Below are 17,466 nucleotides of genomic sequence, written 5' to 3' on the forward strand. Positions count from 1 at the left end.
GCCACTTAACAAAGCAGTTTATGTATCCAGTGCATCTTGATCTGTGTTATCACTTCAACATCTTCACCCTCCTTCTAGCCACCCTTTTCTGTATAGTTCTCAATTCCCCTCTCCCCTCCTTTTTTTTTTCTTTTGCTAGTTGTAGGGCTTGATCCCAGGGCCTGAGCACTGACCTTGGGCTCTCTCCTGGCTAGCACCGCTTGAGCCACAGCCCCATTTCCAGCTTTTCTATGTATGTGGTACTGAGGAATCAAACCTGGGTCTTCATGCATGCTAGGCAAGCACTCTACAGCTAGGCCAAACTCCTGACTTCTCCCTTCTTTTCTTAGTATATCCAGGACATTTTCCAGTAACAATAACTGATATATGAACTATAACTTAGATACCTTTTTAAAAATCCATGAATATTCAGTATTCCCTGTTCTTTTTTTCCCCTACAATGAACATGCTTCTATACATTCACAATACATGCATACATGTGTTTTGCACATGAGTCAAAGAGAATGTGACTTTGGGGATAGAGATAGCCCTGAACGTCTCTGAAATACCTGCACTGCCTTCAGTCACCAAGGAGCTTTGCTGAGCACAGCAGTGAGGAAGGTGTGAGTGTCTGGGCTGGGAGGGAGGAAGCACTGGGTCACTTCCCTTGCCGGCTGTATGTGCTTGCAGGAGCCCCTGGCCTTTGGCCTTCCCTGTATGCTGTGTTGCCCAGGAAGCGGAAACCAAGCTGTGTGTGTTGACCTTTGCCTTGCTCTCCAGGGTGTGACGAAGGAGCCAGCACGTTGGCAGGATGTGTGTGTGTCAAGAATAGTGGACCAGGGTCAGGCATGGATTTGGAAGTATCCACAAGAATCCTCCTTTTCAGTGGATTTTTTTTTTTTTTTGCCATGATATAGTCAAGCCCCTCCAAGTCTCAGGAGCACAATTTTCTTTCGATGGTTCAGCACATTGTGTGTGCATTACCTAAGAGGTTTATTGCCAGTTTGGCACCTGCTGGATCAAGAGGACCAGGGTGGTGGCAGGGTTATAGGAGGGAATGTTGCTACAAAGGTCACCCACAGATCCTCAGGTAATCAGGAGAATGTGGGTGGGAGGAGGCACATGCAGAATTCTAGAAACCCAAAGTGGATCCTTTTGCCAGCCCAAGGCTTCTCCTTGCATGCAGAATCTTCTATAGGGGAAAAGAATAAATTAGAGTACAAAGGCTGTGTCAGGTACTTTTTTTTTTTTGGTCATGTGACTTGAACTCTGGACCTGGGTACCGTCTCTGAGCTCTTCAGCTCAAGGCTACTACCCTACTCCTTGAGCCACAGCGCCACTTCTGGTTTTCTGGTAGTTAATTGGAGATAAGAATCTCATGGGCTTTAGTGTCATGGCTGGCTTTGAACTGTGATCCTTAGATCTCTACCTTCTGAGTAGCTAAGAGACAGGTGTCTGTGTCAGGTACTTTGAGGGGGCAAAATGGGGAAGAGAAGTCACGTTTAGTGAGAACTATAGTGATCTTCACAGTGAGGGAGAAAGGATTACCTAGAGTTTGTAAACATGGACTGGCTTGGAGTGTTCCCTTTTTGTGGTGCTGATCTGGCTGATTGCAAAGCAGACACAGCGGGTTCCAGGAATGCAGGACAGACATCCCTCCCCCTTGCCTCGTGCACAGCTCATATACTTATGGAATGATCTGGAAAGGTCTCCTGTTCAAGAAGCAAGCACTCGGCAGAGCTGAACATTGAACTGGAGGATAAATCCTTGTGTTTCAGACTAAATTGAGCCAGGTAGACCAAGGCCCCTATTAAAAAAGACAAATTGTTCCAACACTGGAGGGACCAGATGAGTTTGAATCTGAGCCCTAGTCCTCAGACAGATCCATTAGTTACATGCATTAGCCTCAGTTTCTTCTTTGTGCAGTGGAGGCAATAACACTGTCCCTGTAGATAAATAATCTGAGTAAGGTGATGCCAGGGACTTAATACTCCACAAACAAGGATGGCTGTGGTAGTTCTTGGTATTCTTGATTAACACAGTGGTTTGCACACAGAAGAAAAAGAGATGCAGAATGACTACTTCTGTTGTTGTTTTCTGTAGCTCTGATGACTCTGTGGATAGGGTTTTGCTGGCTGGTTCTTTCTTGGAGGTCCATGCAGGGTTGGTGAATCCTGGGAGCTCCCGGCTTATACACTCATTTCCTCTCCAGGAAATGTGGAAGAAAGAAAAAAAAAAAAAAAAAGAAAGCCTCTAACCCTGGAGGGGCCAGCCATAGTAGTCCATCCTTTCTGAGGACAGTCCTGGGCGCAGGCATTGTTTTCCTGGCCCTGGGCAGCAGAGTTATTTTTTGCTCTTTTATTTTCCTAGGTTGGGCTTAGTAGTAGTAAAAGCCCCTCCTGTGCACTGACGTGTGTGTGGATGTACACCCATCTGTGCCCTTTGTCCTACCTCCTGCTTTCTCTATTTCTGTTCATGGAGTTAGGATTGGAGTCTCATGCAAATGGAAAGAAATCATTTCACCCACTCAGTCTTCCTGATTCTCTAAAGAGTGTACATTTTACTGTGTCCAGCTCTGGGCCAAGTATTTCATATGCTGTTTAATGAGGAGTTTTTTTTTTTTTAACTCACATTTTGTGGCTGAGGAAAGGCTAAGGCACTTCTTGCTTGCACTGCATGGGATTGTTGATGCTGAAATTCAAACCCAACAAGTACTTTCAAAGCCTTCTCTGGTTCCTTCTGAGTGGTGGGGAGGCACCCTACCACTCCATATTTGTACTATACCCTGTTTGGTTTATCTGTAAGTCCTGCTATCTCTGCTGCCTTTGCTGAACTGAAAGGGCCTGTTAAATGTGCTTAACTTTGCCTTCCATTCTCTTTAGCTTGGCATAAACCAAGTACTAGATAAACACTCACTCAGTATTTGAAGATTACATTGTTCCTTCAGGTGTTTAGGGATCATTAAGTGAGTTAAGCCTCGTGCTGGGTTCTAGGAAGCTGGATCCATGTTCAGGAAGTTTCTATTCTAGGAAGGAATCACAGGTTTAGCTCACTGACTCCTCACATGAATACCAGAGCTGAGGGATCTACAATTGTCCCACTCACTATACAGTCATTAATGGAGGCCTAAGAGCGGGGAGGCTTTCTACAGACCCTCTGGCTTCCAAGTTCAATAAGTAGTCAAGCATGGTGGGTAACTCCCATAATCACAGCTACATGGGAGGTGGAGGTGGGAGGATTGTGGTTTGCGGCACTACCTAGGATAAAAGCACAAGACCCTATTTGAGGAATAAATAATTCAAAACGGGAAGCATGCAGGAAGCCCTGAGTTCAAACCCTAGTTTTTCCTAGAGGAAAAAAAAAAAAGTAGCCTAATTTATGATGTCTGTGCACAAAGTCAGACACAGAGTGTGCCAGGCAAACAAAATGCACATTCTCCAGTGATGTCCATAGGAGTGTGTGGATTGTCGCCGCCTCTGAATAAGTGCTTGTCCTGTAGACAAGGGCTTGGTTTTGAAGATTGGAGGCTGATGCATAGCCTCCCCCCACTCCCACCCCAAGCCTTCCTGGGTCTCATTTCCACTGTTTTCCCTGTGACTCCACCATGAACACATGTCCAGTGAGAGCCGGGAGCCAGGCCACCGGGACAAGAGAGGGGTTGTCACCTGATCTTTAGCCTGCAGCTGGTCTGGAAGGTTCACCCTCGATTGGGGGTTGTTCCCCCAATCTGTACACTCGTCTTCTTCCAAACAGCATCCAGGGGAGGGGATGCTTGCACTCAGCACTTTAGCCAAGTGGCCAGGAGACTATTCATTTAGATTTTGCTGGCTTAGGAAACACCCTTGTACCCCGTCAGATACAGATGTGTGCTACTGCTTAGCCACTAGTGTTTTGCCTGCGGGGTTGGAGAGTAGTCTCCAAGGGTTCCCTCTCTGGCTGCCTCTTCGTGGCTGCAAAATCATTAGATAAGCCAGTTATGATTTCAGTGCCCAGCGCCTAGCAGATCAGAGGAAAGGGTAAGATAGTTTTTGGTGATAGGGAAGCATGGTAGGAAGATGGACTCAAGCACGTTAAATAGAGACTGATAAAACCTATGTCAAGTGCTAGATTGTTCTGCACCAACTATTAGCAAACAAGGGCAGATATAATAATAAAGGACAGATGCAGAATCCTGAGACAAATGGTCAGGCTAAATGGTAGATCCCTGCTGGGTCCTTTCTGGGTACAGCTGGGTGATGTCAAGAGGGTCTTTAACATTGAGGCCATCACTCCCTTCCAGTGGGGCTCAGTAGGCCACAGAAAGATAGCTGAGACCTCCAGGGTAGCCGTGACCCAGCCCCACTCCCGGCCAGGTCCCACTACTCCAAGGGAGGGGGAACAAGGTATTCTTTTGTTGGTGTGGCTGTAGCGCCAAGGTAGAGTGTATACTTTGGTACTAGAGAATAGGTCATCTCCTGACCAGGTAACCTTTTAGCAGGAAACAAACCTGCCCGGCTGTATGCAGCTGCCTTAGTCCTGGCCACCTGATCCCAGCACTGTGGTGGTATAAACCAGTGAAGGAAGATTGTCACTGAGTTTCTATTTGGCCCAAGGCTAGAGGTAGCTAGCTAGGGAGCAACTGCTCAGAGCCACTGCACCACAGAGGTACAGTTTCCTGAAGACCTCCTAATAACTCCTTGGCTCATCCTTTCCATCAGCAAAAGCAGTAACAGGTTTCATCAGAAACTCCCAGCATTTCTGATTAAATATGGGCAGGTTCTAGGCTTCCATGGACCACATATTTGCAGTTGTTGATCAGTCACAGCTCGGGTCTCAGTATGGATTTTCATCTGTCAAAGTGACCTGGCCTCCATTTTCCATGCTCTGGAGTTGAGCGTTGAGTCCCATGTTCAGGTCATGTTTGCATTCAAAAGCACCTGGCAAGACCAGGCTGGGCTTCTGGCCCTGAGAAAACGGAAGGCTGCTAGTTCCTGAACAGTTAGTTGGTTGGACTGAGACACTGTGCTAGGTGTCCAGAAAAACACTTCTATCCATCCTGAAGACTCCTTCCCTACGGAAGAAGAGCCGCAGAAAACCATGGCAGTCTGGGCCAGCCCCGGGGAAGCTAGACAGGGCTGTTGGTCTTTTATGTAGTGAGGATGCATAGATGCCTGCCATCTGCCTGAAATGGCCAGAGACTGGGAAATAAGATCTGTGCTTTTTTTTTTTTTTAATCCAGAAGGAAAGGAAACTTCACCTGGGAAACATAAGCCCCTAGTAATGTGCCTGGAAGCAGGACGTGTAATTGCCAAGGCTTTTGAAACCCAGCTGCTGGGTAATGTTATCTCTGCTGCTCCCAAGACCAAAGGAGGATTTATCTGGGCTCCTGATGCAGGCTTAGTAAACAGAGCTGGCTTTCTCAGGTGACCTCTGCCCTGTCCCCCTTCCTGACACCTGTTCTTTCTCTGCAGTTTATCTCTAATGTTTCCATGGCAGGATAGAGTCTAGGAGTGGGCTGGGCTGGGATTCTGTGTATCCCTCATTTATCTGTGGTGATAATGGAGGATGTTCAAGATTTGGATGAAAACAGAGAGCCTCCTGTCAGGATGTGAGGATGGGGTCTGGAGACTGTCCTATGCCTGGTTTATCTCCAGGGAGGCCTCTGAATGGTCCTTTAACCCAGGACTTGAATGGGCCTCTGGCATGTCCCACAAGTTTGGAGAACCTGGAGGTTACAGGTTCCCACTCCCCACCTCCACATCTGAGCCACGCTCCTGTCCACACAGGGCACCTGAAGTGTGATGCAAAGAATTAGGGGAACAATGCATTGCCAAATGAGGGACGAAATACTTTTGGTGGAAATTATGGTCATGTCCTAGACAAGTGGCTCTGCTATGGCTGACAGCTTTGTTACCTTTCCTCTGGCCTGCCTTCTAGAGTGTGTAGTGTGTGTGTGTGTGTGTGTGTGTGTGTGTGTGTGTGTGTGTGTGTGTGTGTGTGTGTGTGATGGTCCTGTGGCTTGAACTCAGGACCTGGGCACTGTCCCTGAGCTTCTTTTGCTGAAGGCTAGCACTCTACCACTTGAGCTACATACAGCACCATTTCTGTTTTTTTCTATATATGTGGTAGTGAGGAATTGAACCCAGGGCTTCATGCATGCTAGGCAAGCACTCTACCACTAAGCTATACTCCTGGCCCTACTACTTTTTGATGGACAATTCTTGTCCAGGTTGGCTTTGAACTGCTATCCTCAAATCCTAGCCTCTTTTTTCCCTTTTTTTCTTTCTTTTTATCTTTTTTCTTTCTCAAGGCTAGAGCTCTACCACTTGAGTCACAGCACCACTTACGGCTTTTTCTATCTATGTGGTACTGAGGAATTGAACCCCGGTCTTCATGCATGCTAGGCAAGCACTCTACCACTAGGCCACACTCCCAGCCCCAAATCTTAAACTCTTGAGTACCTAGGAGTACAGACATGAGCCACTGGTTCATGGTTTCAAAGTGTGTGTTTTTTTTAAAGAATTTATTAACATTGATTTTTACATCATATTTCAAATGACATGTTTAACAAATGAGTATTCAAGAAGGGAATCTCTATATACAATCACTGGCACTTGGTTTTTAGAACATAATCAAAATTAGGCTAAGGGTTTGTATATCAAGATACATATTAATCTATGTAATAAAATATTATGTCTATAGAGTCATAGGTTTTTATGTCTATGTGGTTGTGTTTATATTTCCAATACCATGTCCATAGCATTGGGTATGCAAATATTGCGTCCTCGCTCTTGTACTGTTTGGATCTAATAGCAACATAGGATACCATGCGCCTTTTGTTCCTTTAGTCTTGACTTGTCTCACACAACATGATTCGCTCTAGATTCACCCACTTCCCTGCAAATGCCATTATTTTATCTTATCTGTTGGCTATGTAGAATCCCATTGTATATATATACACCACATTTTCTGTATCCATTCATCTGCAGTAGGCCATCTGGGTTGTTTCCATCGCCTGGCTATTGTGAATAGTGCAGAGATAAACATAGCTGAGCAGGTGTCCTTATCATATCTTGGATTATGATGTTCAGGGTAGATGCCCAGAAGTGGTATGGTGGGATCATAGGGAAGGTCAATTTTCAGTTCTTTAAGAAACCTCCACCCTGCTTTCCAGAGTGGCTGAACTAGTTTACATTCCCACCAGCAGTGCAGTAGGGTTCCTTTTTCTCCACAATCCCCCCAGCAACTGTCATTGTCTTAGTTCAAAATCTTGGCCATTCTTGTTGGGGTAAGGTGGTATCTTAGGGTTGTTTTTATTTCAAAGTGTGTATTTTTAATGAAGGTTCTGGTCATAGTTTTCAACTATTTTAAAGAGTCAATAGCATAGGACTTTCTCATGTTCTAGTCATGGGCGGGATAGCCCTAGGCTGGGAGCTAAGAGTCTGGTTCCTGTCCCAGCTCTGCCCCTAATGGCGAGCATTCCGCAGTGATGACCCTGTGCATCGGGACTGGCAGCCCAGAAGGCGGGAACTGCTATGTAGAGGGCCACTAAGGGGGTGCAGGGCCTGAAAGCAATTGAGGTTTCAGTAGCTCCAGTTTCACCAGAATTTGCTCCTTCCCACCTAGCAAAACCATAAATCATCATCCTAGGTGGTAGGTTCCTCCCCTGCCAAAGAAGCCACTTTGCATGTTTAGAGTCATAAAAGAAGAGTGAGTAGTTAGTTAGAAGGTTGAGATCTGAGGTTCATAGCTCAAAACCAGCCAGAGCAGACAAATCTGAGAGACTTGTGGGTGGAGGGGTCCTGGGGCTTGAACTTAAGTTTTGGCCACTGTTTTTTTTTGTTTGTTTGATTGTTTGTTTGTGCCAGTTGTGGTCTTGAGCTCAGGGCCTGAGCACTGTCCTTGGACTTTCTCAAGGCTAGAGCTCTACCACTTGAGCCTCAGCACCACTTGTGGCTTTTTTTCAATGTATATGGTATCAAGGAATCGAACCGGGGTCTTGATGCATGCTAAGCAAGCACTCTACCACTAGGCCAAACTCCTGGCTGTTGGCCACTGTTTTATCACTTATTTGGCTCAAGGCCAGCTAGCAGCTCTATCATTTGAACCTTAGTTCCACTTCCAGCATTTTTTGGTGGTTAATTGGAGGTAAGAGTCGCATGGACTTTCCTGACTGGGCTAGATTCTAACTGTAATCCTTAGATTTCCGCCTTCTTAGTAGCTAGGATTATAGGCTTGAACCACCAGTGCCTTGCCTGAGAGATTCTTAACTAATTTACCAGCAAACTGGAGATGGAAATGTGGCTCAAGTGATAGACTATCAGCCTTTAGCGAGAAAGCACAAAACCCTGAGTTCAGGTCCCTGTACTGACATAAATTAAAAAAAAAAAATAAGAGGAAGGAAAGAGGGGAGAGAAACACATAGTGAATAATTTTGAAGCACATTGATCTGTAGATGAAATTGGCATAAAAAGCCTCAATGAAAGCTGCTGGTCAGTAGGAGACCTGGGGGATGGGAAAGAGAAAGAGGCACTAGTGAGAGATGTTGGGCTAACAAGCAGAGTGGATGAAGATGTTTGCATGTATGAAGATAGAACAATGAAGCTGGTTGAAATTGTCCTAAGAAGGGGTTGGGGGAAGGGAGAGTTAAGAGGTGGTGAGATTGAATGGAACAGGTATACATGAGTGGAAACATTGCAATGGAAATCCCCCCAACCCACCAGTAGCTAAAGTATGCTTAAAAACAAAACAAAACAACAACAAACCAAACCTACATGCCTCCCTGGATCCTCCTAGCTGTCCAGGCCATGAGCCTGTGACTAATTCTCTCTGGAAGAGGAAGGGAAGCCCCTAATTATTGCACAGGATGGAGCATGGGTGTTAAGCCCCAGTTAAGTCCTTCCTCTGGGCTGTGCTTGTCTGGCCCAGGGGAATGGGGTAATGGCTGCTATCTAATGACCTGCAGGCGGGTTCACCAGCTCACTCTCCAGGGAGGCTAGGCCTCTCCAGGCCTTCTTACCTTTAGCTAGCAACACTGGGCATGTGGACATATCAGCTTTCTGCGCAAGGATGGATGGGAGGAGACCTGGAAGTCTGACCTGGGAGGTGGGAGAGAGACTGAGCTGCAGGTCAGCAGGCACAGTAGGTTAAACTCAGGACTGGGTACTGTCCCATGGCTTTTTTTTTTTTGCTCAAAGCAAGCGTTTTATCACTTGAGCCACATATACACTTCTGGCTTTTTGCTGGTTATTTGGAGATAAGAGTCCCATGGACTTTCCTGTCTGGAATGGCTTTGAACTGCCAACCTTCTGGCACATTTTTTAAATTAAAAATTTATTAACATTGATTTTTATATCATATTTCAAATCTGGCACTTTTTTTTTTTTTTGCCAGTCCTGGGCTGGAGCTCAGGGTCTGAGCACTGTCCTTGGACTTTTCTCAAGGCTAGAGCTCTACCACTTGAGCCTCAGCACCACTTCCGGCTTTTTTTTATGTATGTGGTACCCAGGAATTGAACCCGGGTCTTTGTGCATGCTAGGCAAACACTCTACCACTAGGCCAAATTCCCGGCCAATCTGGCACATTTTTTAAAGCAGTTAATTTCTACTGCTTCTCAAACTTTAGAGTTCCTAGGTCCTGAATTCAAGCCCCACTACCAACATTAAAAAAATAATAATAATAATAACATAAAGCCAGGCACTGCCTGTAATCCTACCTACTCAAAAAGTCTGAGATTTGGAGGATTGTGGTTCAAGACTGGGCAGAAAAGTCTACAAGACCCTATCTCCAAAATAACCAGCAGAACTAGAGTTCCAGTGAGGACAAGGCTTTGAGTTTAAACTCCAGTATTAACCCCAAAAGAATAATGTAACAGCACCAATTTTATGTTCATCCACATACACACATGGTCACATATGTGGTATTACATGTATGTTTGAAGGAAACTAAAGCCACTTGTTTTAATTCCATTCTACTAAGAGGATGATCTTTACTGTTTTATTGATGTGTAGATGTGTGTGGATGTATTTAGACATACTGTAGCTTGTGCTTGGTACCTGACATTATATTTATGTTGGAAACACATAAGGAAAAGAATGGTCCTGTCCATAGTGCACCCGCCGTTAAATGATGTCTGGCATCGCTTGCATCTCAGCGCCATTCTCTGCTTACCTGCTCTTCCCTCTTTTCCCACAGGTGTACATTATCAACGTGACCTGGTCTGACTCCACCTCCCAGACCATCTATCGGAGGTACAGCAAGTTCTTTGACCTGCAGGTGAGTTATCCGAAGGTCAGATGGTACCTGAGTCTCTCTGCCACGCTGGCTTTTTCATGTCCTCACTGATTCAGAGACCCCACATCAGAGTGCTCAGGGTCTGACTGTAGATGGGTGCAGAGGGAGCTATGAGGGAGCTGAACAGTGGAGTGGGCTGATCTACTTGGTGGTTGTAAACAGACACTCAGGGCTTTGTTGGCTTCCTCAGATGGACTTTAACAGTTGGGCTTTGTCACCCTCATTTGCTGGGGGGGGGGGTGGAATAGGGCTGGGAAGCTGTGGTGAAGAGATGGGAGGATGGCTGTGGGTGCTTTGTGCCTGAGCAGACATGTCTATAAACATCCAAGATGAGACACGAGCCGCCGCCTCATTGCAGGCAAAGAAAAGCAAACACAGTGAAGACTGAAACAGAAAAGAACCAATTTCTTAAACGACAGACACAAACTGGGCATCCCACTGTGTCTGTCTGACCAAATAAGGCACTCGCCACCCAGTTTGTACATGTGGATAGTATGTGTGCATCTAATTTGTTGAATGGCAGGATGAACCAAATAGTTACCATTAGAGACACCCACTAATTTAGTTAGGCTTCTTTTGGTGACAAATGGAAGGCTTACATTTATGCTGACTTAGACAAAAATATGTCAGGAAAATTTATGTAGTCTTCCACAGGCAGAGAGTGGGTGGTGAGGTTGATGGGCTTCAAGTACAGCTGAAACTAGAATCAGTTCTCCATGCCCCGTCTCTGCTCCCTCTGGAGCTGTCCTTGGCTTCTGTTTCCTTACACCTTGAGGAGTAGCTTTGGAATTTCATATTTGTGGTTTCCAACAGCAGAGACACTAACTTTCCTTTTCCTTTTTTTTCCAGTCCTGGGGTTTAAACTCAGGACCTGGGCACTATCCTTTAGCTTTCTCAAGGCTAGCACTCTACCACTTTAGCCACAATACCACTTCCTGCTTTTTCTGTGTATGTGGTAGTGCGGAATCGAACCCAGGGCTTCATACATGCTACGCAAGCACTCTACCATTAGGTCCCCCGCCTGGCCCTCCCATTTGACTTTCTACTAGTTCCAAATTGATAAATCCCAAAGAAGACACTAATTGACCTGATCTGAGTCAGATGCTCTCTCAGTAGTAATCAAAATGGCCAAGAGCAGAAAAGGTCATTGTGAGATAAGTAGCAACTTTTCCTCTGCCTAGGTAGTTGAAATATTCTAAAGCCTTCCTTAGATGTGAGTATGGTTTAGGCCCACAAAAACACATAAAAAGAAACACTCTTGGTCCTCACATCAGGGTCTGCTCCTTTCTTTGCAAGCCTTTGGTAATGGGTCGTCTTAAGAGAGGTAGGGTCTGCATCTTTGCCACATAGTTCATGACTTGCTCATTGTCTTTAGTGCTCTAGCTGTGAGACAAGCTAAAGGGGAGCCAGCTTCCAATAGTACAGATTCTCTCTTCATCCAACAATATGGGGTTGAAAGCCAGTCCTTTCCCTCCTGCCTCCTTGTCTTTCCCTTCTAATTTCTGTCCAGTCTCCTTGGTTCCTTCCAGCATAAACTGGTAGAATTTGTGATACCCCATCAATGGGTACAGTGTGCTGGACAGGAAATGATAACTCAGTTGGGGAGAAGAAACTCTGAAAGGGCTCATTGATGAGCTGGAGGGGGTCCGAAAGCCAGGGGAAACTTCCAAATCAGAACTTCTGTTCTGGTCCCCCCACCCCCTTCCCAGTCACAGAATCTCACAAGAAAGGAATTCGGCTTCCCCACCTCTTCCTTGCCCAGGGGGTTTATTTCCTTCATGTCATGTCAGGAGAAGGGCACAAGATGTGCTAGCCCTTGTCTTGGAGTGGCCACGACAGGCCAAGCTTGTCTATATGGGTCCTCCTCTGCCTACAGATTCCACATCTGTAGATTCAACCAACTGGAGTGGAAATATTTTCTCAAAACTTTAATCTGTATTGAACATGTACAGGCTTTCTTTCTCCCTTGGCATTCTTCCCTAAGTAATCTAGTGTAAGAGTTATTTGCATCACATTTGCATTGCATTAGGGTCATAAGTAATCAAGAGATTTAAAGTATATGTTGGATGTGCATAGGTTCTAATGCAAATGATCTGCTGTTTTATACAGGCATCTGTAGACTTCGGTATCTGCAGGAGGAGATGGTCTTGGACCCAGTCTTCCTTGGATACAGAGGGATGACTGTAAATGCCACTGGAAAGTGGCTGGGATGGTCCTTTGGAATTGAGCCCTTTACAGAGAGTTTTAGTACTGTGACAACTTCTAGTGACATTTACATGGTATTCATTCATTTTCATGCCTTTCTAGGCAAGCACTCTACCACTAGGCCAAACTCCCAGCCCCTATTTTCATGCCTTTCTTATTTATGACTCCTGTGTCTTAGTTTGGTGGCATGAAATTGCTGGCTCTGTCTCTGGACAGTATCTCTGAGAGGCAGGGCAGGAGAGAGGCTTAGCGTTTAGACACAGGAACACCTGGCCTGGGACTGGCACTGTCACCATGTAACTCCAGTCGGCCCATCTGTAGAGTGACGATTTGGACAGGTCTCACCTAGTAGGGTTGCGATGAACTAATTGCATTGTTTCTGATATTTGATTGTCTAGTGAATCACCTGATGTTTGAGGATGCTGGGCCTCGGGACTGAGAGGCTGTGTGTGTCAAGCAGAGGCTTTACTCTGCTGATGAGCTTACTCTGTGCCCAGTCTTGAGCCAAAGTGTTCAGCAGCCCCCAGACTATGAGTTACCCTGTGGAATGGACTACGGAGTCCGCCAGGAGAGTATAAGCAAGTGTGTATGTGTGCGGGTACAGGGGGAGGCAGTGACCACAGGTCTGCTCTCTGGAACACTGCTTTTCCTCTTTTGGCTGAGCCCCATCCTGGGACAATGGTCCAGGCTCAATGAGCCACCATGGGAGAAACTGCTCAACCAACTTGTGCCACCAATTTGTGGTTTTGACTTTCCGGGTGCCATAGATCCCTCTGTGAATCTTAGCCCTCTTTCAGAAAAAGAGTGTGTCCATATAATTTCACTTACAGACCCCCCTCCCTCCACCCGGCACCCTCAGTGCAGAACCACCAAACAAAACTTGTTTAGACTGTGTTGTACGTTCACACCTGGTGCCACCTGGGCACTGGTTGGGTTTGTGTGTGCATTCAGAGAGTGGCAGGGGCATGGACCCTCCTTGGATGTCCTCCTGGGACCCTGGCTATGGTTACGGTGTCCCCAGCATGGGTGTCACTTTACACTCCTCTTACTTTTCCTCTTCAAGTGGTGTCTTTTGCCCTTGGTGGAGGTTGGAGTACCATGATAAGGTCCTGTCACTCAGGACTCAGGTGCAGGATGACCTTTCCCTGATGAGAACCCAGGCTCATGGAATTTGTACAGATCTACTCTCAGATTCCTCCATTTCTTCTGGTGTAGGAGGGAGAATCCCCAGGAGATGTGTGGCCACCCCTCCCCCTGACTTTGTGTCCCCCCACAGCTAGGAGGCCAGGGAGCATGTGAATCTGGGTGCTCCATCACAAATCAGAACAGAATCCTAGATTCAGCCTTTTCATTTCTCTCCACCACAGAACAGGCCCTCCCTCCCTTCATCCCTCCCTCCCTCCCTCTCTCATTCCCTCCTTTCCATTTCTTTCCTTCTTTCTTCCTTTTGGTGTCAGTCCTGGAATTTGGACTCCGTGCCTGTGTACCCCCGAGTGTTTTGCTTAAGGCTAGCAATCTACCACTCGAACCACAACTTCACTTCTGATGGTTAATTGGAAATAAAAATCTCAAGGACTTCCTGCTCAGGTTGTAATCCCCAGCCTCCTGAGCATCTGGTGCCTGGCCAATCCTCGTATTTCTGCTTCCCAAGGGCTGGGATTACAGGTGTGTACCAGTATGCACAGTTGAGAAAAAATACTTGTAAGCAACTAAGTCCACTGTAGATGACATAAAGACTTGATTAAGATACAATGTGCTTTGGGGTAAACAAGAAGGAAAGTACCCCGATAGGAGGGGAACAAAGTGGATGGTCACACACCCTGGTTTAAGGAAATTCAGTTACTTTTTTTTTTTTTTAACCATTCGTGGGACTTGAGCTCTGGTCCTGGGTGCTGACCCTGACCTCTTCAGATCAAGGCTAGTGCTCTACCACTTGAGCTACAGCACCACTTCCAGTTTTCTGGTGGTTAATTGGAGATAAGAGTCTCACGGACTTCAGTGCTTGGGTTGGCTTTGAACTGAAATCATCAGATCTCAGCCTCCTGAATAGCTGGGATTATAGGAGTGAGCCACTAGAGCCTGGCTTAGACATGGCCTTTTCCATTGCCTCCTCAGCAGCATCAGAACCATGGAGCACATTTCCTCTGTCAATTTCCTTGCACAGGTCCTTCATTTTAAGTGTCTCCCTTACGACCTGGGCCCACTGAGGAAGGACCGGAAGGCTCTCTGGAGCCTTGGCTCTGTCAGGATTGTTTCACAACCTGACTTGTGAGGTGCTGGGCTGCAGTCATTTCTCTGCAAGCATTAGCTGCTGGTATTGCTGGCGCTTTAGTCTGAACCCTGGCCAGGGTTCAGGACCAATATTTGATCAGAGCCCTGAGAGGCCTTTGAGCCTCCCCCACATTGCTTGAAGACATTTGAGAAAGCTGTTCACCTCTGCCTGTTTGCTCCGAAGGACTTAACCTATTTTGAAGAGCTTTTATCTCTCTTCCTTATTCATCTCTCTAGACTCTCTGCTCAAGTACCTAGCCCAGGGTCATATTTACTTTCTAGCTCTCAAATAGCATGGCTAATGGTGGCTGAGCAGAGTTGTAATCCCTGGGTCATTAATACTCAGCCTTGGAAGGGATGTGTGTGGGTGTGGGTGTGTTATGATGTAATTTATGGGGACTTAGGGGATCACTGCAGTTTTAGAATTAGAAAGAGTTTTTATTTGAAGTAAAGAGCCATGTCCATTTTTCTATTCATGAAATCTATGTGTGCTTTGATTTGGTTTGATGACCAAAGTAAGGCTTAATTAAGGTCAAATTAGAGTGACCTTAGTGCGTATCAGGGCTGAACTTGAGAATAAGAAAGGGGGTCCCCTTTTCTTATAGGTACTCTGCCTTTTCCATGAGTGTGCCAGTGCCAGGGCTTGAACTCAGGGCCTCATATTCTCACGCAGCTTTTTTGCTTAAGGCCGAGGCTCTACCATTTGGGACACCTCCAGTCTACCACCTCCTCCCCCACCTCCCAGTTGGAGCCTTTTCTGCTCGAGGGTGGCTTCCAACTACAATGGTCAGATCTCAACCTCAGAGTAGCATGAATCATTGGTGCCCAGCTACACCTTGCCTTTTAATAGCCCAGGAAATTTGTTCAAGATGGTCAGCCTTAGACAAGGGGGTAAAAACCTGGGGGGTAACTTCTAGTGATCGAAAAACAATTTTGTGGCAAGGGTTCCAGTGTGCTCCAGGCTGGCATGATAGTTCCAGTTCCAGCAATGTGGTGAGCTCTGAGTAGTTATGATTGCTTACACAGCCGAGACATAGGACACCAATGGCTCGACCAAGGTCCATTCCCATCCTGGGAAGTCACACAGGGCCTTGCGTTGTTTAGACAGGATGAAAACAGGATAAGAGTCTCATCGACTTTAGTGCTTGGGCTGGCTTTGAACCTCCATTCTCACATCTCAGCCTTCTGAGTAGCTAGGATTAGAGGCATGAGCCACTGGTGCCCTGCTTGAAACTGACTCTTATAATACTAATATATGTTAATAAATCTTTTTAAATAATACAAACAAAAGGCCTGGAGCTTAGGGAAAGTGGTAGAACCCTTGCCTAGCATGCACATGCAGGTTCAGTCCCCTTTATTAGGGAAAAATATATCAACCAAGAGAAAGAAAATGAAAATACTTATTAAAATCACATTACTTCATTTTTTCCTAAACCATCATTCTAGGTCATTCCTGTGAAATGAAACTGGTTAGATTTTATTGCAAATAACCCTAGGGACCTGTCCAAATTATCTTGTCAAATGGGAACCTTGTATTGTATTTAAATATCACTTAAAATCCGTCCACTATCTGCCTTGGCGCCAGAAGCATTTTGGCAGCTGTGTCTGAAGTCCTAAGGGAGCCATAGTGAGTCATGTGGTGGTAGAGCACAGTGTGTGTGCTGGCGCACGCACAAGCATGCGCGCATGCGTGTATGTGTGTGTGTGTGTGTGTGTGTGTGTGTGTGTGTGTGCATGCATGTGCTGTCTCTCTGTGTGTATATATGTGTATGGATGTCTCTGTGTTATGTCTGTGTATATATATTGTATTTCTCTATGAGTATGTGGGTGTGTCTCTGTGTGTATGTATATGAATCTTTGTGTGTATATGTGTGTGTTTATGAGTATGTGGGTGCGTGGGTGTGTCTGTGTGTATGGGTGTCGTTAGGGCTAGGTGGTTGGGTTCCAAGGACAGCTCTAGCCCCTAACTGACTGTATAAGTTTTCACAAATTAACCTCTTTGCTTCAGTTCTGTCATCCTTTTTTTTTTTTTTTTTTTTGGTTGGTGGTTGGGTTTGAACTCTGGGCTTGGGTGCTGTCCCTAAGCTCTTTAGTTCAAGGCTAGCACTCTACCACTTGAGCCACAGTGCCATTTCCCAGTTTTCAGGTGGGTAATTAGAGGTGAGAGTTTGGTGGACTTTGGTGCCTAGGTTAGCTTTGAACCATGATGCTCAGATCTCAGCATCCTGAGTAGCTAGGATTACCACTGTGAGCCACTGGTACCTGGCTCTCTTTCTCAGCCTTTTAATGGGGTCAGTAGAAATGTGTGCCTCATAGGATAAAATAATGAAAGGAGATGACTCATGTAAGGAAAGCCTTTAGAATAAGTAACCAAGGCAGAGACCCCAGACAGGAAGCAGGAGCTTCACTAGTTTAATCCACAGAAACTTGACTCAGAGGAAATAGCTGGAGATGCCTTTCCATCTGGAGAAGGGGATGAATGCCTGGACTGCGTTAATATCCTCTTTTCTTTTAGGTCTGCCTGACTGGAGAGGCAGAGGTCGAGGGTTTTTCAAAGTTTAATTACCAACCTATTTCCTCTCAGTGATATAATAATAATAATAATAATAATAATAATAATAATAAACTATTTTTTCTTTTTCAGCTTTTTTTTTGTCAGTTGTGAGGCTTGACCTCTGGGCCTGGGCATTGTCCCTGAGCTCTTCAGCTGAAGGCTAGTATTCTATCACTTAAGCCATG

At 45.8% G+C, this 17,466-nt stretch overlaps 1 protein-coding gene across 4 annotated transcripts in view; it reads left to right on the forward strand.

Annotated features, from left to right (window-relative positions):
* Window positions 1-17,466, forward strand: part of Sh3pxd2a (SH3 and PX domains 2A) — a 184,934-nt gene that overhangs the window by 31,541 nt on the left and 135,927 nt on the right. For all 4 annotated transcript variants that reach the window (XM_090345954.1, XM_090345955.1, XM_090345951.1 and 1 more), the window contains exon 2: window positions 10,153-10,233. In XM_090345954.1, the coding sequence (XP_090202080.1) occupies window positions 10,153-10,233 (81 nt within the window). The remainder of the gene's footprint in view (window positions 1-10,152; window positions 10,234-17,466) is intronic.

This window comes from Megascapheus bottae, chromosome 15 (genome assembly GCF_031878675.1).
Source record: "Megascapheus bottae isolate mThoBot1 chromosome 15, mThoBot2.hap1, whole genome shotgun sequence".
NCBI lineage: Eukaryota > Metazoa > Chordata > Mammalia > Rodentia > Geomyidae > Megascapheus > Megascapheus bottae.